Source organism: Diospyros lotus, chromosome 1, assembly GCF_014633365.1.
Source record: "Diospyros lotus cultivar Yz01 chromosome 1, ASM1463336v1, whole genome shotgun sequence".
In the NCBI taxonomy this organism is placed as follows: domain Eukaryota; kingdom Viridiplantae; phylum Streptophyta; class Magnoliopsida; order Ericales; family Ebenaceae; genus Diospyros; species Diospyros lotus.
This window is the reverse complement of record NC_068338.1, coordinates 37639843-37665048: the sequence shown is the minus strand read 5'-3', so window position 1 is coordinate 37665048 and position 25206 is coordinate 37639843. Positions and strand designations below refer to the sequence as shown.

At 33.6% G+C, this 25206-nt stretch overlaps 3 protein-coding genes across 4 annotated transcripts; 2 read left to right on the top strand and 1 right to left on the bottom strand.

The window, feature by feature from the left end:
- Positions 1 to 147: 147 nt before the first annotated feature.
- On the bottom strand, positions 148 to 1718 carry LOC127790202 (uncharacterized). The gene has a single exon (XM_052319505.1). It carries the CDS (start codon positions 1671 to 1673, stop codon positions 606 to 608), a length of 1068 nt encoding a protein of 355 aa, XP_052175465.1. The 5' UTR covers positions 1674 to 1718; the 3' UTR covers positions 148 to 605.
- Positions 1719 to 7994: 6276 nt separating this feature from the next.
- On the top strand, positions 7995 to 8642 carry LOC127798176 (60S ribosomal protein L39-3). Its single transcript, XM_052331550.1, has 3 exons — positions 7995 to 8058; positions 8150 to 8253; positions 8415 to 8642. The coding sequence occupies exons 1-3, from the start codon at positions 8056 to 8058 to the stop codon at positions 8461 to 8463; spliced, it is 156 nt and encodes a 51-aa protein (XP_052187510.1). The 5' UTR covers positions 7995 to 8055; the 3' UTR covers positions 8464 to 8642.
- A 6372-nt stretch (positions 8643 to 15014) lies between these two features.
- Positions 15015 to 24305, top strand: LOC127788709 (aspartate aminotransferase, chloroplastic). 2 transcript variants are annotated; one of them, XM_052317310.1, is made up of 12 exons: positions 15015 to 15263; positions 15718 to 15795; positions 17829 to 18023; positions 18224 to 18262; positions 18352 to 18441; positions 18561 to 18669; positions 18747 to 18856; positions 20781 to 20924; positions 21874 to 22040; positions 23243 to 23507; positions 23782 to 23929; positions 24012 to 24305. In XM_052317310.1, exons 1-11 carry the CDS (start codon positions 15198 to 15200, stop codon positions 23911 to 23913), a joined length of 1395 nt encoding a protein of 464 aa, XP_052173270.1. In that variant the 5' UTR covers positions 15015 to 15197; the 3' UTR covers positions 23914 to 23929; positions 24012 to 24305. The 2 variants fall into 2 exon arrangements, with proteins under 2 accessions (XP_052173270.1, XP_052173262.1); XM_052317302.1 differs by having other exon boundaries at positions 23782 to 24305.
- The last annotated feature ends 901 nt before the right edge of the window (positions 24306 to 25206 follow it).

Here is a 25206-nt window from a genome sequence, read left to right as displayed (position 1 = left end):
TGTCATCATGTTGTTGTTGTTGTTGATGTTTTTTTGACATTTTCTTTTAAAAAAAAATGTTCATTTGCAACCGCAAAACTTTACCAAGACATGAGATTAAATAAGTTAGTTGAAGAAAACCAGTTAATTGATGTGCCATTTGGAGACTTGAACAAAGAGGTTTGGTATTTAATTATAGCCAGGTCAAATTGCTTTACAGCTCGCTCTCAAGAAAAGCAAGCACCACACCACCACATCTTCAACCAAAGCTCAACTCTATCTATCTATCTACCTATCTATCAAGTGCGTTTGCGTTTGACCAAAACAAAGAAACTCTCCACTGTTTCCTCTTTTTATCTTCTTGCACAAAAGTGGAATTAACTCACCCAAGAGTTATCCTTGTCATCAATTGGAAAGGAACCATATAACTGCTTAATATACCAAACTGGATCGATCTAGCTAGGGGTAGATACCTACCTTCAAATAATGTTTTGTACAATCTCACAACTTAAGAATGAATTAGAATTAAATTCTAAAAATAAATATATATATATATATATGCATGTATCTCCTTCTCCTATCTTTGATTTTATCCTGTTTAATCATATTCGTGAAGAATTACTAAACTAATTAATCTTCAGCTTTTTCCAAGCATAAACAATCAGAGAAAAGCCCGATGGATCCTTCAACTCATTCTCCTCCACGCTTTCCCACTCCATCACGGAGCTACACCCAGATGACGCCGACGACATCGACGACGTCGCCGACGACGACGAGCTCCTCGCCGCCGTCCTCGTCAACCTCCTCTTCTTCTCCTCCATCGCAAACCCACAAGCCTGCCCCGATGAACACAACGCCGTTGATGATCCGTTCTCTTCCCTATTCAAACGGTTGAAGTACTCGTCTTCTTCATCTTCATCTTCAAACCCTAGTTTCTCAAACCTGAACATGAACAAAGCGTGCCCATGGTTGTCGTGTTCAAACAACCAGTTGTGCACGTCCCAAGAAACCTGTATGTAGATTCCATCGACTTCAACCCTCTCGTTGCCTCTGAATTTCCACTTCAAGCGCTTAACTTCTAGAACCTTCTTCTGATCGACGCTGAAGCAGAGCTTCGCGTCGTCGCCGACTCTGCAATCTATAGATATATCTCTGCTTTGGCCTCCAATGGCGGCCTTCGTGGTGTACAACCTGTTTCCATAGACATGTTCTCTTCTCAGGACCATCACTTGGGATCTCCGAGGCTTTAAGGCCCTCGACTTGGCGTAGGCTTTCGCCGGAGAGTCTCCGACGAGGAGGGTAATCTGCCCGTCGGAGACGACGGCGATGTAGAACCCGGAGCTTGGTTCGGGTCGGGACCCGAATTTGGCCCGCGTAAGATCCCAGAAGACATGGATTCTCTTGTTGGTGCCGAGCTTCTTGGACCCATATTTGTTCCAGAAAACGAAGGGTCTGATGTGGAGGTGGAAGGAGGGGGAGGCGCCGCCGTCCACGGCGGTGGAGGGGCGGTGGAGAAGGAGGTGGAGGGAGCGGGTGAGGGAGCTGCGGGACCAAGTCAGGGAAAAGGTGCCGAGGTCAGTGTGGTAAACAGAGGTGGTGAGATTAGGACTGACGGAGACTGGCGGCGCCACCGCGGTGGAATGGTGGTGAATGGCGGAGGAAGAGGGGCGGGCGCTGGGGCTGGGATTGGGCATGTTATTAGGATTAAAATGGGGCCTGGGTTTTATGAAAAGAAGAGCGTGTACGATGGCTTTATAAAGATTGAAGAAAGGATGGACTCTTCTTGAGAGAGTCATCCAGTCAACGGGTGGATATAATGTAAATGAATTCTAATTCCAAATAGTAAATTGTAAATTCACGCGTAATGTACGTGAAATGAACGTACATGCATTTAACCTTGCGTCCAAGCTCCAAATCGTGTCAAAGCCGCAAAACATTGACATTCAAACAAGGAAATCACGTGCGTCATGTTGCATGTGTCTTCAATAATCAATAATCAATAATAATAATAATGGTATAATAATACCATGTTGATTCGGGTGGGTTCTTTTTATTTTAGCCATGATGATTCATGAATGAATCACCCTAAACTTTCTTCCTTAGTTGGGAGGAAAGAAAAAGATTAATTCTACTTCAATCTCTCATAGTCAATGTATCTCCTTTCATCTCGGCAATGGTTTATGGATGTGTGCGGCTGATCGAACGAAATAGCAAACTTTGTCCAAGACCAAACATTCTAAATTTTTTTAAAATGTATTAAAGATATATGAATTATTTTTTTTATCCGTAAGATTTAAGATTAAATTTATCTAAAATAAAAATAGATAAATTTATCTGAACAATCTAGATAAAAAAATTATATGATTTTTTTTCTAATGAGTTAGCAGATAAAATTAATAAATATAATGGAAAGCACTTGTATTCAGAATACTTTTCATATTCTATTTTTTCAGCTATATCTTGATTAACAAACACTATTAAGATAGCGTTTGGTAAAATAAGTAAGATAAAGTTGTGTCAAGATAAAGTTATAATATTTTTCGAACCAAGATATGGAATTGTCAAAATAAGCTTGAGAAGCATTTCGATACTTTTTATCAAATTGTTTATTAAATTTTTTGGAATGCATTAAAAAACATAACTGTTATTTTTTCTTATCTATAAAGATCGAGATATACTTATCGTTAGGGGAGGAAAGCATATCTGGAAAAACTCAGATAAGAAGTCACGTAATTTTTTTTTCTAAGAGTTGTCAGATAAATTTAACAAATATATTGAAAATGACAAAAATCTATAATTTTTTTTCATACTCTTATCTTTTTCGGTCTATATTTTGACTAACAAACACTATCCTGGTATACAACAGTTACAGTTGTGATAAGATTTAACATGATTGGTTCAATCCTTAAGTTCGATGTTCAATTCAAATATTTTGTCAATTTCAATTTTAGTTTCATTTAGGGGCAACTTGAACTAAGGACAATGTTATTTGCACAATCATTTTGATAATAGATTTGATAATTTATGCCAAAAATGACAGATTTATCCTTAGTGTAAATGATTAATCTAACCCTTAATTTTTCATGCCCAAATTGAATATCACGTACCTATAGCCATACAATCTCTCTTTCTCTCTCCCCCTTGCAACATCTTTCTCTCTCTCTCTTGTAACATCTTTCTCAGCCAGATTCCTACTAATTGCAACAGGAGCTCAAACCAAGAACGACGACTGAAGGCTTGGCCAGATGGCTAGGCATGATGTGCCTAGTCAAGAATAATGGTCGATGGCTTCCCCGGACACGACAAAACTCCTCTCTTTCTTCCGCATGATCGCGTCTTCTACACCTCCAGGTATCTCTTAGTCCACTCTCGCTCTTCGCTATCTGTTGTTGTCATGCGCGCGTCTTCTCCGGCATCTCCTCCCGTCCTCCAGTGTCTCCTCTGGTCGCTGCGTACGTTGGCAACAAGGTCGAAGATGAATCGCCTACATCGTCGACAAGCTCGAAGATGAAGGAAACCCCAACAATGAGTGGCATTTGTATGAATTTTTTTTTCCCAAATGTGCCATAGTTTCCTCACACATTTACATTTAAGTTTCAGTTTGTATTAAAAAATAAATAAATAAATAAAACAAAACTAAATCAAAGTTTCAATTTGTGTTAAAAATAGCTTATTAATTGGTTTTGATGACCTCACTTACATAAACAAATTTATATGAAAGGAAGTGCACATATACATATTTATGGAAAGAAGTATAAATTATGTCCATATAATTGAAATGTGATGAGTTAAATTAAGTCTATGATGTTTTAGACTCTCGTGATAGTAATTTGCGATAGAAGCAAACTATAAATGTAGGTTGAATATATTTTTGTTTGTTTAGTTTTTAAACCCCCCACGATGTATTTTTTTACCTAGTGATGTATTTAGTTAGGCTAATTTCTTTATTGTCTAGTACACAGAATGTATTGTATTGGTAATACCTCGTTCAAATGTGGTTTGCTCAATTTATTAGAAAATTATTGATATAAAATAAGAAAAATAGAATGTATGTGGATAGGGTTGTAATCAAATCGAGTCGAGCTGAGTTTTGAAAAGCTCAGCTTTAACTTATTTATAAACGAGTTTGTTCATTTATAATTAAATAGAGTATCTTGTGGTTTGCATTAAGCTCACGAGTCTTATCGAGTTTTAATTTTATTTAATAAAGTAAATAATAAATTAAATTTATTCAAGAATTTCAATATTTAGTATATAATTATATAAATTCATGAAGTATTATAACTTTTCTATACATATTTTTTAATAAAATTACTTAAAATATATGATTTTGTAAATATTCTTAATAAATATATGAAAAATTCAAAGTATATATATTAAATTATTTATGAATTTTTATGCGAATTAACTCGCGAATCTATAATCGAGCAGTTCATAGGTCTTATCAAGCTAAGTTTTACCTAGCTTAGGCTTGGCTCTTTTATTAAACGAGCTCGAATGAGCTTTTATCGAGTTGAGTTCCGAATAGCTCACGAACGGGTTGGCTCATTTATAGCCCTATCTATGGATAATGTAAATTATATATCTAATATTGTATTCTCATATGATTGTATCTTGTTTTGATTTAGGAAATCATATTATGATTACGAAATCATTCGAAGATAATGTGGAAATTTTCATTGATAATGAGAAAGTTTTTGAAGATAATGAGTGTTTTGCGTTAAATAATGAATTACCAGAAGAAGACAGTGATCTTGTCCCTAAGATTAGAATGAAGTTCAAAGACTCAAATGAAGTTTTTGAATTTGTCAAAAGATATGTTTATCATGTGGGTTTTTCTATTAAAAAAATGAATTCAAATAAATGTGATGATGAGGTGATAAAATATGTGGGATATGCATGTAACCAAAAATACAAAAGAACTAATCAAGCTAGTATTTATACGAAGCATCAACCAACTATTCAATTAAAGTGTAAAGCTAGGATGACAATATGTTCAAATGTTTTAAGAACATGATGAATAAATATGGTATATCTTGAGCATAACCATAAAATAAGATTAGGATAATAATATAACTTGTTTTTTAAATGTTTTGCAATCTCGTTTAAGTTATGTCCTTATGCTATGTGTGCATCTCTTGCATCTAATTTATTTCTTTGTAGGCTGCTCACTATCAAACTTGAAATGTAGTTCACGGAATGCATATGATGTCTACTTTTGACACAACTCAACCCTTCATGCCAATATACACACCCCATCGACAACCCACCAAATTTTTGATAATTACTTATTTTTTTATTTGAGCATTTTCAGTTTGACACTGAGTTAGTACATCAGAGCATTGTAAATGCACTTGACGACATTTTGAACAATTTATGCCTATGGAACATTGGGAAATTTGAGAATCTAATTATGTAGTATCAAACTTGAATGAGCCATGATATGAAGCAAGCACTATGAGTGATAGTAGTTGTACTACATGTGTGTTTGTAAGTAAAATGAATATAACTTTCCAACTTTAAGATGAATGTGTCTAGTTGTGTTATATCATCATAAACAATTTTGAAATAAATCAATAATTTATTTCAAAAAGGCTCCAAAGGACTTTGCTAATAAAATTAAAAGAGTTTTTTCAGATTGTCTTGTATTTAAATTTAAATAACCCAAAATAAAATATCATGATTTTTCTATACAATTCAAAATTATCTTATTCTCTACATAAGTATAGTCTCATTATTAACATTATAGAAATATATTTTTTGTGCTTATAATTTTAATTAAAAAAACAAAAACAATAATTAAAATTAAAAATCACACCAAGAAAAAAAGCAAACAAAAATCCTTACAATGTGATAGTAGCAAGGGATAGGAGACACAGTGGTAGTAGGCCAGTGTGAGAGAGAGTGAGCGACAAAAGGTAGGCGAATGACGGGTAGATGAGACGTCGGCGATAGCTGTGGAAAGATGAGACGACAATGGTCACAAATAGGGAGGAGAAGCCAGCGATAATGGCAAGGAGAAGAGATGACTATGACAGTAAATAGGGAGGAGAGGTTGGCGACAATAAAGAGAAGAAGAGACGCCGATGACAACAAATTGGGTAAAAGACATCGGTAGTAGCAATGGGTTGAGGACACACCAATGGTAGCAAAGGGGGTCGGTCCAAATAGGTGAGAAAGAATGAGAGACAGAAAGTAGGCGAGAGGCGAGTAGAGGAGAAGTTGACAATAATGGTGAGGAAAGAGATTGAAAGAAAGCGGCGAATGAGAAGATTGTATGTATGTGTGATAGAGAGAGAGAGAATTTGTGTATTCAAATTATTACTTTTTGGACAGTTTATTGTGATATTTTGATATTAAAATATCACCTTATATTGAATTATCAAATCTATTGTTAGAATAATTGTACAAATAGCATTATCGTTTGAACTAAATGAACACCCCTTGTTCATATCTCTTTTTATACAAAATCTTTATTTCTTATTTTATAACAAATAATAAATAGATACTTACACACATTTAAAAAAAGTTAAAAAATGCTTTTAATTTATTTTGATCTCAAATTCATAATTAAAAGTTTGATGTCATCGTGCTTCAAAGTTAAAATTGTTTTTAGATATTAATTTTTTTTATTAAGTAAGATGTCACCTAGGAAGTGCTCAAAAAAATGTGTCATTTGGTATACAATATACACAATGATAAGATAAAATAAAATAATGATAAAAATGAATAATTATTAATCTCAAGAATAATTAACACAGGGAGATACAATAGTTATTTTGTATTAATTATTAATCATAAGAATAATTTTTGTTATTTTTAAAATGTGAGAGGTGCTTAGTATAATTAAAGAAAAAATCAAAAATAATTTGCTACAATTTAATCTGAAGTTTATTGTGAGGTTTGAGTCAAGAATTGGTGACAGTGTTGGAAGGAGGTTTGATTGTTCAGATCATAGATTAATGACCGTTGACAGCCACGACTTTGACCTCCCTGGTTGAAATTTTGACGTTATATAATTTCGTGCACATTTACTTAGTATTTATGATTTGTGAAATATTATACCACTAATATTCATTAATTTTTTTTTAAGTTTCATAATTTTGGACACTTAATTTCTTTTTAATTTTATTTTTGACTAAAAATCAGTTGACATTATTTTTTAATTCAAATAAATTAGATTTACGTGATAGAAGAAAATGATCACAATGCTTCAATTAATCTTAAACAATTATAAATAATTTTATTGTTATAAATTAGTTTTAAAAAAAAAAAAAACTAAGCTCACCCTTAAGTAGAGAAATGTAACACGGATTGATAATTAATTGGAGAAGGAAAAAAAAAGCGATAATATATAATCACTGAGTCAAAAAATGAAAAAATAAAAGGTTATAACTTTTGAAATTAGAAACACAAATATAATGTCTAAAAATTGAATCAAAAAATGCATTTACATAATAAAAATAAGAAAATTCAAATAATTACTTGCTTAAAATTTAATCAAAAATCATATTTATTGGTAACAAATTAAGAAAATTCAATTCTTTAGGGATTAGTTACCTTTATGATTTAAAAGTAAATTAGATACTAATCTGTTATGTGAGTTAAGAATGAATTGGATTTCACTTTATTTATTTGTTTTTGTACTTTTTTGAAAATTAATTCTGATTTGTGGTTGCATTATCTTATTTTTTACCTCTTAATTTAATTATAAATTGACATCAATTTACTCCGGTAAGTTTGTTATTTGTTTAATTAATTTGTAACAATATAATTTTTTTAATTATAAATTTTACAAGAATTTAGTGAGTTTTATCTATATTGTTATATGCAAATTCCCATTTTGAATTATTTTTGAATAAGTATTTCCATTTATTTTTGTGGGCCGTTGGGTTGGGCTTCAGCCCAAATTTCATTTTAGGCTTGGGCCGCCGACTTACCTCGGCCGACTCTCGGGCAAGTTCGTCAGCTGAAATCATGATTCATTTACGCATCTATAAATAGGCTTGGTCCGCCCTCCTAGGGTTTCTTCGTTTTCTTCATCCTGAGCAGCCGAAGAACCCACGGAACGGGAAGATGGTGAATCTCTCACTCCTCTTGGTTGCTGTTTCTGATTAGGAGCTAGGTTTTCTTTTGTCCATCTGAATCTGATTTGTGGTTTTTGAAACAGCCGTCGCACAAGACGTTCATGATTAAGAAGAAGCTGGCGAAGAAGATGAGGCAGAATCGCCCCATCCCCCACTGGATCCGCATGAGGACCGACAACACAATCAGGTGCCTTCTCTCTCCCTCCCTCTCTCTCTCTCTATATATATATATATGTATATATATATGTCTTTCCCGGTTTCTACTCTTTCCGTCTCAGAATCATCGATCTTGCACTGGAGTTTATGTAGGTATATACTGATCTTTCTTTTTGTATGTATGCGTTTCAGGTACAATGCGAAGCGTAGGCACTGGCGCCGCACCAAGCTAGGGTTCTGAGATGGCAGCGCGGTTGCCTTTTTGCTTAACCTTGCTTTGATTCGATTTAGAGATATTTAGTTGTTTCCAAGAACGCATCGATACAATATTAATGTATTGTATTTCGGTTAATCTTGTTTGTATGGAACTCATTAAGAGTCTTAATCAGTGATTTTAGTTTGTTTTCCTGGATTTTTAAATGATTTGGATTATCTGCTTCTACCCCTATGAATTGGTGATTTCTTCCCTTTTTTCCTCTTGTTCCAATTTCTAGTTTATCTTAATGTATTGGAAGCAGTGTTGAAGCTTATTGCTTTATTTGTTGTTTTCCTGAGTGTTGATGTTTGACTTGTTTGGAACTATTTCTTGGTGATTGATTGGGGTTGGGAGTGAATTTTAGGCATTCACTCATAATATTGGGTTTATTGATTGTTGCCTTCTGTATTTCATTGCAGAATTTTGTTTTACTCATTGTACTGAAATGGTATCAGTCTTACTAGTGTGTTTGGAACTGAGATTTATGATCTCTCCCAAAAAGCAATAAGGCATGAATTATTTGTTTTCTAGTATGATTAGCTCCGGTACAATCATTATCTTATCTTGATGGCTTGACCTAAATTTTATGGTTCTTTGTGGACGTTTCTCTCGTTGCTGCATGTATGCAATTGCCATTTCTGTTCAAGTGACAATGACAGTCCTTATTTTGGATGTTATGCACCATCTTGTTGAATGAAAACCATCTTTTCATGGTGTTTTAATTGTGTCTACGGTAATATTACCACATTGTCTTATTATGCACCTGTTTCATCTTAAGAACACTTGTCTATGAAATATATGTGAATGTGTTTTATGTCTTGCTATGCACACAATCTTTTTTTTCTATGTATTTGTGCCTCATACTAAATGTTATTAAGGCCTTGTACAAAATCTTTGTTTGTTCCTTACATCTGTTATTATTCTGGAGCTGCTTTTCATTCTTGGATATTTGTATTTTTTATTTTCAATATAACGACATGCCGTGATGTGTCTGAATGTATACAATTGTAATGTGAACTATTTTCGTACTTTTAAATGTTGTTGGTTTAGATAACATTTGTCCTCATATTCCAACGCAAAAAATGCCTTTTAGTTTAGCAGTTTTTCTCTATTAAATTATTGGTTGCTTATTGGATTTCCCTGCAATGTGGATTTTATTTAAAATGTGGTAATATTTGGCTTTTATGACAAGTTAGGTTTAAGAAAATGTGTAATTTGCTAAATTATGGAGAAATTTACAGTGGGGTGCGATTTGTCTTGAATTTGTTACTGCATGCTTTTGAAAGTTTTGTTAGTTTACTCTTTATAATTATAGATGTATTATGTGACTTGTCTTAAATTTACTTATCTAGAGCATAATTAATTAATTACTCATTCAAGATTAGATAAACATAGTTATGGCACTTGAATTGACTGGTTTTCAGCCATGAATTTTGGTACTTAATGCTATGTATGTTTTGAGTCATTTGATTTAAAATATTTTAGATTGGAAAATAATTTTCTTGTGATGTTATTCCGCACAAAAAATATTCATGTTATTTTCCAGTGTTTCGTTTGCATATAAAAATATTTTTCATTATTTGGCTTTTAAATTAGCTATATTTGTATATGTATATGTATATGTTAGTGCATGCATATAATATATGTATTTTTATTTGTGTGCAGGTTGTATGTATATCTATATATATGTATGTGTGTTTATATATAGATATGCACCTGTATGCATATATGTAAAAAGGTTTTTTTTTAGTTGAAATGCAAATAATGTATCAACTTTGCTGTAAATAAGAAAATGATTTTGTGGATTTTGAATCTGCAAGTCATTTACTCCCCTTTCGAAGTAAGATATTTTTATGTTTTTGGCCCAACCAAACACTGGAACACTTGAGAAATTGGAAACTTTATTTGAAATAAACGGATCCCAAAGTGATCGGTTTTCTGATATCATTTGGTGACTTCTTTCTGAAATTCCATCGTTCAGTAAATTGTGTTCCTGTTGTTAGACCACTGGCTGTTACTACTGTAAATTCAGAACAGTGGATTTGTTATTACCCTTGTTATTTGCCACTCTGTTTTTTTTTTTTTAATGTTAATGTTGTTCCCATCTGTTGAATGGTTGGGTGAACTGGTTTCCTTTTGTGAATACTTGCTGTTTCGACTTTGCAATCAAATTGCACTTTGATTCTGCGTTATATCGTTCCCCCTCCCCCAATCGGCTCATGGAACTGGCTTGTTATGCTGCAACTCTAGGCAAATCTGTATAGGGGTAGTTGGACCTTGAAGTGAATTATGCTTGTAGAATTACAAATGTGTTCTCTTGTCTGCGTCCGGCAACAATGCTGATGTGGCAACAGAAGATTGGGTATCTCGTCAACGTCGGACAATAATTTCACCTCATCTAATGTATGTTGTTGTTCGATGGACAACATAATACTTCTATGTAGATTTACGTAAAATATTTATGAAGTTATTATATTATTTGTCATATAACATAATATTTATTTGATATAGACAAAATTATAGTGACGGCGTAAATTATCTCTTTTATAAAATTATTATGTTATTTGTCTTAGATAATATAATATTTATTCGAAATTGAGGGCGCTAACTGTCCCCCACCCAAACGCACATGCACACCTTTCCTGTGTGCCTCGAGAACATTTCTGCACTCTTGTATTTACTGGATTGAAGTTTCATTTGCGTCTACAAATTGAAATGGGCATATTATGAGAGATTCAAACACATTCCAACAATTGTGCCGGATGAATCGTGGCCACACCCTCATCGTGTGCAATTTTTGTTTTTGGTGGTGGTCTGCAAAAGAGCATTAGGGTCCTGTGGAACAACAATTGATGATTGCTTTGGCTGGTTCTACTTGACCTATATTAGCTCTTTTATTTAAACTAACTTCGTTCTGGTAAAGAAGGTATACCAGGTCTGCATCGAATCTCTTTTCCAGGTTTGTATGATTAAAACTCTGTTTATTTCAGAGTAAGATGTTTTTTTTCCTTTGAAATAATTTTTTATCTTTTTGGTATTTGGTTGACAAAAAATATTTTTAAAATTAAAATATTTTATACTAAATGATGTAAAATAACTTATTAGTTCAAAATTCATAAGTTATTTTTTTTATTACATCAAAGTTAATAAATTAATTATTATTTTATGTCAAAACATCTCTATATATGTATATTTATAAATAAATTCTTATATACACAATATATATATACACATGAGCACCCATGTATATGTATAGTTATATGTACACACACAAATATACATATACCCACTATATATATATATGCACGGTCATGTGCACAAACAAGGTTAAAACATTTATCCCCTCCCTCTGTAAATAACTTATCTTAAATTTTACATATAAATTATCTTAACAAGATTTTATCTTATTTATTGTAATAAATATTATCTAAATATAAAAGTGGCTGTTAAATATATATATATATATATACAGCAACTGCAACTCTCGTAGTGAAAATCCAAGCACAGCTCCTCCATTCTCCAATGCCCAGATTCATCGTCTTCTTATGAAACCCGATTTCGGGAAACACACATAGTGCACAGTGGCTTATTTCTCATCCAAGCACAGCTCCTCCAATCTCCAATGCCCAGATTCATCGTCTTCTTATAAACCCGACTTCGATGAAACCCGATTTCGGGAAACACACACAGTGCACAACGGCTTATTTCTCTCCCTTCCCTCTCTCTATATATATTTAAAGGTTATTTTTTTATTTAATATATATATTATATTAATATAAAATTTTATCCAAACACATGTATATCATATAAATTTTGAAATTTAAAAAAAATATAATAAATCTCAAATTAAAACTTAGAGGTACAATAAATTCCCCTCAAAGGCACAAATAGTTAAAACAGGAAAGTCCAGAGCATAGATGTATTTTTAGCGATACAAACATACATGGTTGTTAAACTCTTAATTTTTTAGGTATGATTTTAGAATTTTTTGTACTAAAAATCTTTATGATTTTACGATTTTAAAGTTGAATCGCACTCAATTTTACAATTTTACATATCGAATACCCTTTTACGATATTATGATTTTAACAACCTTGCAAACATACATGCAAAATAATATCCATGCATAGATATTTGTGATTCATATATATATTTATATATATATAATTATTTTTTGAAAATATTTTATAATGTAAATAAATACTAAAAAATAAAATATAAATTAAATTTTGTGTAAAATATTTTATATAAAAAAATGTAATATTTTTGAATGCAAGTTTATGTGAAAAAAAGAAGTCATGGTATTACAATATGCTGGCATATCTAATAAATTTGGGCATAAGGCATAAATATCAACTTTTTTCTTGCAGTCACATGACCTGAAAGTGAACATATCATACCCATAAAATTTTAATTTTGTTACAATTCAGGCCGGCCCTGGGCATAGGTTGCCTAGGCAGCAGCCGAAGGGCCATGCCCATTTTCAACCAGCAAGGGGGCCATGTAAAATTAATTAAAAATAATAAATTTAAAAATAAAAAAAAGTTAGGGCCCATGCCTATTTTAAATCATTGTAAATTTTTAATTAATCTGAATCTCTCACCTTTCTTTTATCAATAATTAATCTCATGAGTATCAATATAATTTTTAATTAATCTCAATTTCTCACATTCCTTTATTAATAATCATTTCCATTCTTATGCGTCTAGTAGTAGCACCCATCCCCTTGCAATTATTTCATGCATTTTTAATTAATCTCAATCTCTCCCTTATATGATTGTATCACAACTATTTTCATGCATTTGGCAGTGGTCGCGACTCTATCATCTTTCTAAGTTCCACTCTTCCTCAATTTTTTATCCATCCATTATCATTACATCTGCCATCAATTTGCACAGGTGTAGGTTCTCAATTCAATTGATTTCATAATTATGCATTCTCTTTAGTGATTCCATTTTTGTCCTCATCATCCCGTTGTATGATTTATCAGTTATGTCTTTTGATTTTTTTTATTAGTCCTTAAATTACCAATTAATTTTGTGTTTATATTTCAATATTTGCGATCTCTCTCTTATTAGTGAATCTACACTAATGGATTGACAATTATGTCTATTGAAAAATATATGTTGGAACAAATTAATTATAATTGTTTAATTATTAATTTTTCATCTAAAACTATTAAAAAAATAAATTTAAAGTGAAATATTGTGAATTTTATATAATAAATTTTTATTTATATTAATTTTATTTTTAAATATAGTCATAGAAGGCCCCATAAAATATTTAGCTTAGGGCCCCTATAATCTCAGGGCCGACGCTGTTACAATTATACACCTTATCTCTTAAATGAGTGCATATAAAATACATACACACTTTTAATGGATCACTAACAAGGGAAGGGAGAGGAAATAGAAGTCAAAGGTAGGAGGACGATGACTAACCAACTAAGCTTCCTTGCATTGTTGACCAACAAATGTTCCTCCTGGCTTGATGGGTTAGTTGGTCGAGACAAGAAAGGCAATGGGTCGATCAATGCAAGGTTAGTCAATCGATGACATAAGGAAAGAGGAAATAGAGGTCGATCGTCAATGCATGAAAGATGAACTTCTATTGGTCGTTGAAGCGAGAAAAAACTTCGTCAATCAATTATCGTTCTCTTATATTTGACTTTAGTTTTCTCTCTCATTTCTTGCCATCGACCTTTGTTTTCTTCCCTTTTCTTATGGACAACCCACCTTTTTCCTCCCTCGTCGATGACCTATTGATAGACACACACATTTAGTAAAATTGAGAGTTTAAAAAAATGATAAGTTTACTTTTGAATTGAAATGAGGGAGTGATGACTATAATAAGAGTTGGAGAGTATATTTATACCTTATATGCTAATAAATTTATTTTATTTCTCAGTACTCCATTTAGAAATAGAAATAGATTATTATGGATAGAGGCTCATTTGTATCTAAATATCAAATCATAGCATAGCATGGGATGGGACGGGACGGGACGGCAAGGGCCGTGATTGCGCCTACTGCCAAATTTGCTTTGCTTGTGTCAACGGAGATATCTATTTCATCAGACGTAATAACGTGATGCTGCTGACTGGATTTACACATTCACTTGTTTGATCGCAATAACTAACAATCTAATACTAATAGCGGCTTGAGTTTTATTTAATTAATAAATTCTTCTCGATCCATTTTATTATATATATATATATAAAATAAAATCTAAAAATAAAAAAACCAAACAATCAGCAATTTCCATCGGGATAATTTATATGTGTATATAATATATTGCAAAGTCAAAATGGCCTTTGGTTTCCCTGCAGATCCATCCACAGATTGTTTGAAAGCTGTGATGACGTAAAGCTACTATTTTATATTTAATTTGGTTGATATTTTTTAGTTTTAAAAATAAAATATAATAAATAAACACAAAATGTTTTATTTTAATTTTAAAAAATTAAAATACAATATAACGTGACGATTAACAAAGGGCGGGCGACAGGCGACAGCTATATTAGCCACTCGTAGTATTACCCTCTTTAAACACCTCCGATTTTATCGCTCTCGCTGTCTCTCTGTGCAATTAGATCGATCGCCCTCTTCCCGAGTTCCTACCGATCAATTTCCTTCGCCCTCTGCGATTATCGAACCATTTTGCCAATTTCGAGTTGCTGGAATAGCCAAAATTGGTTTCCTCCTCTCTAACTGATACGGATGGCTTCGACGATGCTCTCTCTCGCCTCCGCTCCTGCAGCATTATCGCTGCTAGATAATCACAAGGTGTTCCCTCAATTCACTGCTTAATCACAAAAAATTTCCTATTCATTTTCTTTTGTTTCATAGTTCCCCTCCGTCTGGCTGGTTGCCGAGAAATCCGACAAGTATAGAAACAAATGTGTGGAGAGTAACCAAAATTTCACGCTTTCTGTTCTGTTGTTTACGCCACTTTCCTTTTTTGGCCCCATTGTTTCCTTCTGTTCTGTCCTCGGCAGCCGAATCTCCTTTCTTATTTTTATTTTCCCCAAAATATGTACACAAAAATCTTTGAATTTTGGCAACAACGAGAATTTTAGCTGGGTTGAAAATATCTGTGTTCACTTCACTTCAGTTGAGGCCTTCTGGTGCTCCTGATCGCAGGATGTGTCTTGTCTAATGTTTAACATTTCTTTTTTTTATTTCATAAGCAACCAAAGTAGATCATAGTGATTTATGACGCTTAATTCTATTTGGACAGACGAAATTGAAGCTGGGAGGCTTGGATCACGCTACTTTCTTGGGGAATGAAAAGAGAAATCCCTTCGCTACGGTCAAGGTAATCATGGACTCTTTCAGTTGATCTCGGTATGAACTCAGCAACTTCTACCTCTCCTTACATCTTGTACACATTTTGTTTGCAAATTATGCAACTTGTCGGAATTTGATCGTGTTTTGTTTTTACTCATTATATCTCGGACATACTTTTATGATCTATTTTTTCATTGGATTGGATTTAACTGTTAATTCTAGTTGCACTCAACTCAATGCCCTTATCTGAAAGATCAAGTTTTATAGGCTACAGTGCTCGTACTCTGTATCTAAGTCAGGTTTACCAGATGTTCTTATACACTCGCACAGCTGCGCTGGGCATTTGTTCTTCAAAGACAATCACATTAAAGTAATTCCAGGGCTAACCAATCTGAGCCAGTTGGTGGCGGCGACACTTTTGGACTGAATTCCTTAATTCCTAGTTAGGCATAGAAATTATCAATGTTTCTTGATATTCACTCAACCTGGTGGAAGTTAACACAACAAAAATGATAATAATGCACCAAGCTTAAGTCTGAGTGGGTGAGTTCAGCTATATGGATTATAGTTTGACAATTATCTTTATTCATGATGATATCTTTTATAAGCCCATCTTAAGCTATGTATGCTTAAAGTTTTCTACCAAGTTTTTCTTGGTTTTCCTTACCTCTCCTGGTACAAACTTTTTCCATTCCTTCCACACTTCTCATAAGAGTGCTATTGATCCTTATTTCCGTTTTAAGTATTGTAATACCCTGAGAGCCCAAAGAAGTTAGTATATATCGAAGATAGTGTAAGGAAAGAAACAACACCAGTTGGATACCTTTCGGGCTGAATGTTGGCAAAGAACTCCCAAGTTAAGCGTGCTTGACCTAGGGTAATCCAAGGATGGGTGACCCCCCGGGAAGTTCGTGTAGGCCCATCAGGGTAAGTTGTTCCGGTCCTTCCTATCGCTCAATGGGGGATGTTACAGGTAGTATCAGAGCCGACTCTTGGAGAAGGCGGTCCGATGAGGGCGGGGAGTGGCGCCGGGGCTCGAGGGCCTGTACAAAGAGCGGCTTCTGGCAGGCTTTTAGGATGGCAGCCTTCAAAGGGAATAAGGTCTGGGACCAGTTGTAAGGTCGCATGACGAGGACGTTATGTGCTCAAAGGGGGGAGAATGTAATACCCCGAGAGTCCAAAGAAATTAGTATATATCGAGGATAGTGTAAGGAAAGAAACAACACCAGCTGAATACCTTTTGGGCTGAATGTTGGCAAAGAACTCTCAAGTTAAGCATGCTTGACCTAGGGTAATCCAAGGATGGGTGACCCCCCTGGAAAGTTCGTGTAGGCCCATCAGGGTAAGTTGTTCCGGTCTTTCCTATCACTCGATAGGGGATGTTACAAGTATCTTATCTTTAATATGAACCATTTTGACCTTATTGTGGATAATTGCATTTCTAATTCTTTCTTTTCTTGTACGGCAACGCATCTATGTAACATCTTCATCTTAGTTATGCTCATATTTTTCACATGTTACTTTATTGCTCGACATTCAGTGGCATACTGTAGAATTGGTCTTATAGCTGTTCAATGATGTATAGTAGGATAATATTTTTTCTAGTTATTTGATTTGTAGTAGGATCATATTTTTTCTTTATAAATATGAGAACAAGCAATAGGACTGCCCAAGAAATTTCTGATTTTACATTTGTCTGTGGTGTCTCTCTGCTGTTTTCTCTTACTCCATTTTTTTCTTCTTCTTCTTCTTCTTATCCTTGCTCTTTTGTGTATTCTCTTAGGTTTCCTATCATTCTTCCTTGTGTCAAGTTGACTAATAAGGGTTTTTGTTCCTCATTAAAATAAGAAAAGAAGATTCTCTAATTCCTTGAGATACCACTAGATCTTGCTCATAACTAAACCTTCAAAAGAAATGCATTTCCAGTTTATGTTTATCCCTTCTTTCTTGACTATGTGCTCCTTTCACTTCAGAATAGGATTCTGATAACCATGGATGGGCATTATCAAATTTGATTTGGCTTGTCTTCAAATCTGAAATTTTAGCTATGTGTACCTGCAGTCCTCTGGTCGAATATCCATGGCTGTTGCAGTCAATGTTTCTTGTTTTGAGGGTATAACAATGGCTCCTCCTGACCCAATCCTTGGAGTTTCGGAAGCATTTAAAGCTGACACAAATGAAATGAAGCTGAACCTAGGAGTTGGGGCATACCGAACAGAAGAACTTCAACCTTATGTGCTTAATGTTGTGAAGAAGGTCAGTTTTCTTTTGTCTATTAGTTAGTGTAATGTTCCATAGATGTACGATGCAGATGCCGTGTTATTTATATTTGCCTTTGTTATTTTTATTCCTCTTGTGACAAGGCCTGTCATCTTTTATATTACTAGAAAACTGAATGTACATCTTTTATAAATCCAATTCTAGTGTAGTAATAATCATGTAAATTCATATTGCAGGCAGAGAATATCATGCTAGAAAGAGGGGAAAACAAAGAGGTAATATATAACACTCAAATGAACTGAATGAGGGGAAGCTGCTCTTGTGTTTTTAATTTTCTACTAGTAATCTAGATTACCATCTGCAGTATCTTCCAATAGAAGGCTTGGCTGCATTCAATAAAGTTACTGCAGAACTACTATTTGGAGCAGATAACCCAGTAATTAGTCAGCAAAGGGTATGTGTGACTTAAGAACTTCTCTTACCCAAAAAAGCCAGTGTCTTTTTACATTTGTATGTCCAAGTGAGGGAGCTTTTTTAGCTTTAGATGTTTACAATATATATGTATTTGTTCAGGTTGCTACTGTTCAAGGTCTTTCAGGAACTGGTTCTCTTCGACTTGCTGCTGCACTCATAGAACGATATTTTCCTGGGGCAAAAGTTCTTATATCATCCCCAACTTGGGGTGAGTGTTTTCACTCTTTAAAATTTGTATGATTTGTCAGAAGGGCTGATAACTAACATTATAGATGAATTTTCCAGGTAATCACAAGAATATCTTCAATGATGCTAGAGTTCCTTGGTCTGAATATTGCTATTATGATCCAAAAACCATTGGTCTGGATTTTGATGGGATGATATCAGACATAAAGGTAACATGGATGCCATCATTGATGAGTTTTTTTCCTCCTCCCATCTAGGACCATAAAACTTGAATGATTTTTAATCATTAACGTTATCACATTTAGAAAATATCCTTACTTGAACAGTTTGAAATTTTTGATGTTATCATTTGGTAGCTATGCCTCCTTGCAGAAAAGGCAAGGGGAAGGCTACATACAAATAGTGATCTCTCCTGATCCTCACAAAGTGGGGAGCATTGTGCACTAGGGATGTCATTTATCATTTGGTAGTTATACTTTTAGAATTTCTGCTTTAATTTTTTTTTGTTTATGATAACACTGACAAAAATAAAAGGCAAGGGACCCCCATGCGTCCCTACCTCAAAAGAAGTAATAACCAATATTCTTGGGAATTCTAATAAATTATTGGGAAGTTTGGATTCGGCGAGACATGAAATACACACTTAGCCCCATTAATTGGTTCTCAAAAATGTTATTTGATAGATCATAATTGTATTATTTGTGTATTAAATAGTCTCATTTTATAATAAAATAAAAAAGTATATGATAAATTAAGATACTAGTTGCATTTTAAGCTGCCTAACACCTCTTTATAATCTATGATTGAATGATTTTATGTTATTCGTGGTCAAGTCATCCATGTTTTTTGTTTATGTAACGGTTGGTTTGTGGTCAAATTCATCCATACATTTTGTATGTGTAATCTGATCAATGAATATAAAAAATTACCCAAGAAAGAGAGAAACAAAGAGCAGGGAGCAGGGACTGACGGCCATCACTATACCTGGAATAGTTATTGCTGATACCACCAATAATACTGATTAGGATGAAAATTTTAATTGAGGAAGATGAACTAGAATTGAGTATAATTCTTTTGTGATAGGAATTAAGAAGAATTAAATGGGAAACTCATGGATATGTTTTCTACTTTTGTAGAAAAGAAACACCAAGTATGATCTTTTTCATGAATATATATTCCAATATTCAAATTATTGGAGATGTAAATAATATTTTGAAGTCTTTCATGAAAGTAGAAGGTTAACATGCTCTGTTTTATTTATTGACAATTTTCCTCATGGGATCAGGTCATTCGTCCTGTTTTTGGTTTCATACCTAAGTGTGAGCTCTCTCTGTTTGTAAATGTATCTCGAAGAATTCTGTCTGACCTTTTGTTTTTCTTTCCATCTATACAGCATATATGTCCTAAAATTGATTTTGTGTTCATATATGATATACATATTTGTCAACACATAACATACATCATATGTTCTGCTTGTCCTGTGGTGATAAATTGTAGGCACATGAAATAAGTGAGACACGCCATGTGGCCTGGCCACTTGTGTTGGCTCAATTGAAGTTATAGATGCTTGCTTTTTTCTCTACATGGGATGTCAATTGGCATTCTTGAATTCTTATATTTTGAGTTACAATCTTTTTTGGCTTGCAAATTTATATACTTGCTGGATAACTTATTAACTACTGAATTAAATTTTTTTTCTTAGATGTGTGTTATAATGGTATCTTGTCAATAATACCATGCCACTTTGTACATTAATGACATTTCCTTTTGTTAGTTGAATGGTATCTTCTAGTTGTATTAGCATAATATTTTGGTGCTTTCTTGAAAAAAAAATATTTATTTTATGCATCCTTGTGTTTTTGTCACGATCCAATCCCATATCGGTAGTCTAGTTAGGATGCCTTGGGTAAATTATTTTGTCTCATGGTTTATGAGTCACTTTCAGCTATCATTTTTAGGTGAGGACTCATGGTGTTACAGTTTGTATCCTCATTTCCCTCCCAAATTTTTACATCCCATGTTCACATCTATATTCATATCCACAGTCATGCTTTTTAGCCTTTTTAAAGTAGGTAACTAGATTTCTTTCTTTTGTGGTTCTATGATCTACATACTCAAATGTTCTCTTTTCAGGCTGCCCCTGAAGGATCTTTTATATTGCTTCATGGCTGTGCTCACAACCCAACTGGCATTGATCCAACTCCTGAACAGTGGGAAAAAATTGCTGATGTCATTCAAGAGAAGAGTCATATTCCATTTTTTGATGTTGCATATCAGGTAGTCTGGCTTTTTGTTCCATTTTCTATTTTTTTTTTTTACTAGTAAAATGGAATCTGGATTACATGAAGTTTCCACTTGTCACCATGTCCATATTATAGAAGTTTAAAATGGCAGTATCTTTTTTTTTTATTTATATAATTAATTGTTTTATTTCTTTCAACTTACACTTTATTTTCCTTAGATGGATCTCCCACAAAACTCACCATGGACAGTTTTAGCAACTGCTGAAATGTCAAGTGTTAACATTATTGGATGGATTTTTTTTTCTTTTATTGCTGGATCATGTTAGTTGATGAAATTTTAGGTCTATCATTTGATGTTTATTAATTTTCTTATTTTTAATCAAATATTTATTTATTTAATTAATTCTCTTGAAACTTTAGTCAACTCCAATTCAACTGCTTACCGTTGATCCTTTTATATCAGGTCAATACTTCAATCTGATTTTTGGAATATTGATATAGACACTTTTATGACTTAAAGGGACCAAAACTTTAAACTGTAAATCTTATTTTAATTGAAATTTGAGAAAAAAATGAATATCAGATGTACTTGGTACAACACGAAAAATCCCAAAATAGGTTGGTACAGGCCCATATGTAAACCAGTTTAGGATATACTCCTTTTTTAACTTGTTTTCATCTAGTACATTATAGTATTAACAACTATGGTTACCACCATTTCATGGAAAACTCTTGTTAAGAAATTTTAGGTCTTTTCCAATTATTTGCGTTAGGTCTTTAGATCTTCTCAATTCCACTCTATCAAGGGATGGCATTATCTAAACTCAACTCTGGATTTCCCCAAACAATCCACTAATGAACCCAACTTCCATGAAAGGACCACCCTAAGTCCAGAAACCCTCACCTAAACTCATGCCTACTCTTCCTGGGCTTCAGATGACTGCTTTACACTTCTATTGTCTGAACTTGTATTTTTACCATAGGGATTTGCAAGTGGAAGCCTTGATGCTGATGCATCATCTGTGAGATTGTTTGCTGCACGTGGTATGGAGCTTCTAGTTGCTCAATCATACAGTAAAAATTTGGGTCTTTATGCAGAAAGGATTGGAGCAATCAATGTTATTTGTTCATCAGCAGATGCTGCAGCAAGGTACAGTCAATCATCACACTTTTTACCATGTTTTTATCAGTGGTTTAGACCGTTCGAGGCATTCTCTGATTAAAATGTGTGTAGATGCAAGTATAGTCATTTAACAAATTCAATTAGGTTGTATTTTTGTTTCTACATGAATCTTTCTTCCACGTAGGATTATCGATTGCGTGCTTATCAGATTTCATGCTCTTAACTCTGTTGAAACAATTTGTCTAAAGATTTTTTATTTGGAAACCAAACACTATTGCTATTATTGGTCCCTATATTACTTTTTGGCTGCGAATGCTGATAGGGAAGTTCTATTATCAAACTGGTCCCATCTCCTTGCACCGTCACCGTGTCTATTCCCTTCTCCATCTTCCATTGTAAAAATTTTGGTTATTTATATTTTTTAAGATTACAAAGGTACCCACCCTTGATATATCTGTTTTACTCCCTAAATTCGTCATTGAGATAGTTTCTGCAAAAATATGATTTCCCCCACACAATATGAATTCAAGTTGTTCAACAATCCAGTCTTTCTCATTATAATTCCACACATCACTCACCTTCATACTGTCAAGGTCAGAAGAAAAAATAAAATCTATCTGAGAAGTACATTCATCAACTTTCTCTTTGTCCCTCTCTCCTAATGCAAAATCAAAGTCAAGAACTGGTTGTGACAAAGACTCCCATGAATCTTTCTATAGGAGTGAAAGATTTCCTTCCAGCCAGATAATCATATTTTAACTGGAAGATTTGGAAGAGACTTCTCCATTAATGTTACTGAAACTTGTAATGATTTGTGTCAATTGCACTATGAACTTTTTCTGCTACATTTCATTTTACTTCCAGTTTTACCAAAAAAATCCCCCACAATGTCACCTGAGAGAAGGTTTGTTATTAGCAAGCCAAACACTATTTATTCTGGATGGAAAGGCTTAAATTGTTTATTGAATTTGTCAACAATTGCAAAGAAACAAATATATAAGAAAATTCCGACTTAGTCTCAACTTGGTATCTGGAATTGAAGTGGTATTCTAGTCCATACAAGAAGACCTTTCTCTGAAAAATGGAAGCAATATATGTAGGTGAACAACTACTCCCTTTAATGAGAAGCCTCAACATATCTTCTTCTCATGAACTTACATCATGGTGAATGGCTTGTTATTTCACAAGAGCTACAAGCCTTTATTGATACTCATATTCTTTGTATGCAGGGTGAAGAGCCAACTGAAAAGGCTTGCTCGGCCCATGTACTCAAATCCTCCCATTCATGGAGCTAGAATTGTTGCCAATGTGGTAGGCAATCCTGCTCTTTTCAACGAATGGAAAGAGGAGATGGAAATGATGGCTGGTAGGATAAAAAATGTGAGACAAAAACTATTTGACAATCTCTCAGTAAAGGATAACAGTGGGAAGGACTGGTCATTCATCCTCAAGCAGATTGGCATGTTCTCCTTCACTGGCCTCAACAAAGCGCAGGTAAAGATGTTTAAGATTTTTACATCAGCATTCATCCATAATGTTAAGGCGCGTAAATTCGTCTCAGTACTGAATACCATCTTGAGATAATTGCTTAATTCATTTCCCCTGCTCAGTTCACCCTTGACATTGTCTCAACAAATTTCTAATGTGTGCTGCACGCACCAATAAAGAAATTTGAGTTTCAACCCTATTAAATTATATTCAGTTGTCATCTGAATATATTTATATTCTAATTATTCTCCCTTTATTTCTTCTCCTTTTACGCAATCAGAGCGACAACATGACGGACAAGTGGCACGTCTACATGACAAAGGATGGAAGAATTTCCCTAGCAGGGCTATCTTTGGCCAAATGCGAATATCTTGCAGATGCCATTATCGACTCTTACCACAATGTCAAATGAAAAAGATAGATAGCAGGTAACACGTAAACAGCATGCCATTAGATTTTGGTGATTACATTAGTTAGTTTACCATCAGCTAATGGAAACAATTTTGTCAGAACCTTGTAATAAAGTTTGTCTGCTCTGTCCAAAGCCTCTGTGTTTCCAGTTCTATCTAAGGCGGGCAACACTTCTCCTGTACCCTGTACCCACAAGCGATGTGGCGTAATGGTATTTTTGAGCTCTTGCAAGATGCTTTTCCTGCCTAAATTCTTGGTCTATGATTACTTGAATGTTTGTGTAACCTACGGATTGACTGACATATCTTTCTATTTCGATATTTACGGTTAATATTTACAAGAATAACAACATATATCGCGGGTAAAAAGGTTGCTTGTTTGATTTTGCTTTCAGTTTTTATGTATTCTGTTTCAGTGTCCGTAGGTGGATTTCTGTTTCTCAATTAAAATCATGTTTTTACTTCATTACCAATAGCTTCGTATTGTGCTTAATGGTCCCACTCTTATCAAATTACATTGCAGAGTAAGAATGGAATAACAACTGTAACATAACATTATAAAATACCTAACGGGGATTTGGATTGGGTTATTCAATGGGACAGACAGACGGGGAACCTTGGGCAAGAGGCACAAGCGATGTTGCTTTGTTTACATGATTCGTCTCTATAAATAACATTTTTTAAGTGTTTGTTTTGATATTTTTTTCAAGTATCCAACTTTTATATCAGTTTGATTTTCATTTGCATATTCATGCGATCATTTATTTTTATTTTGGTGCAATGATGTGTTGCCCGATGTGAGCATGGAGAGGGTTGGGTGGGTGGCCATCCCCCCTCGCTTTTGCTCGCGTCGGACTGATAACATAACAATTCGCTTTTGTTTTGTTATTCAATATTTCTATCCAATTTTGTGACATCATTTTTATTAGTTTAAATAATTATTTATATTTAAATATTAGATATTAAAATTAATGAAAAACATTAAAAATTACTAAACTCTAAATAAATTTAAGAACTCTACTCAGTTCTGAATATTTTCTCATTACAGTTATATCTTTCTTTAATATTATTTTTTTTAATATTAATTTACCGTCACTTTCAATTCAAAATCTGTCTACTATTTTTTTTTAATATTTTTATAAAATTTTGAAATTATTTTTCTTTTATGATACAAAATAGAACTTCACTATGTGCAAATATAAAACATTAGTCTTCCATCGCTTGAACTCTCCTGATTACAAACTACGTGGTTAAATTAAAAAAATGAATAATTGATATATTAAAAGAGTATTACT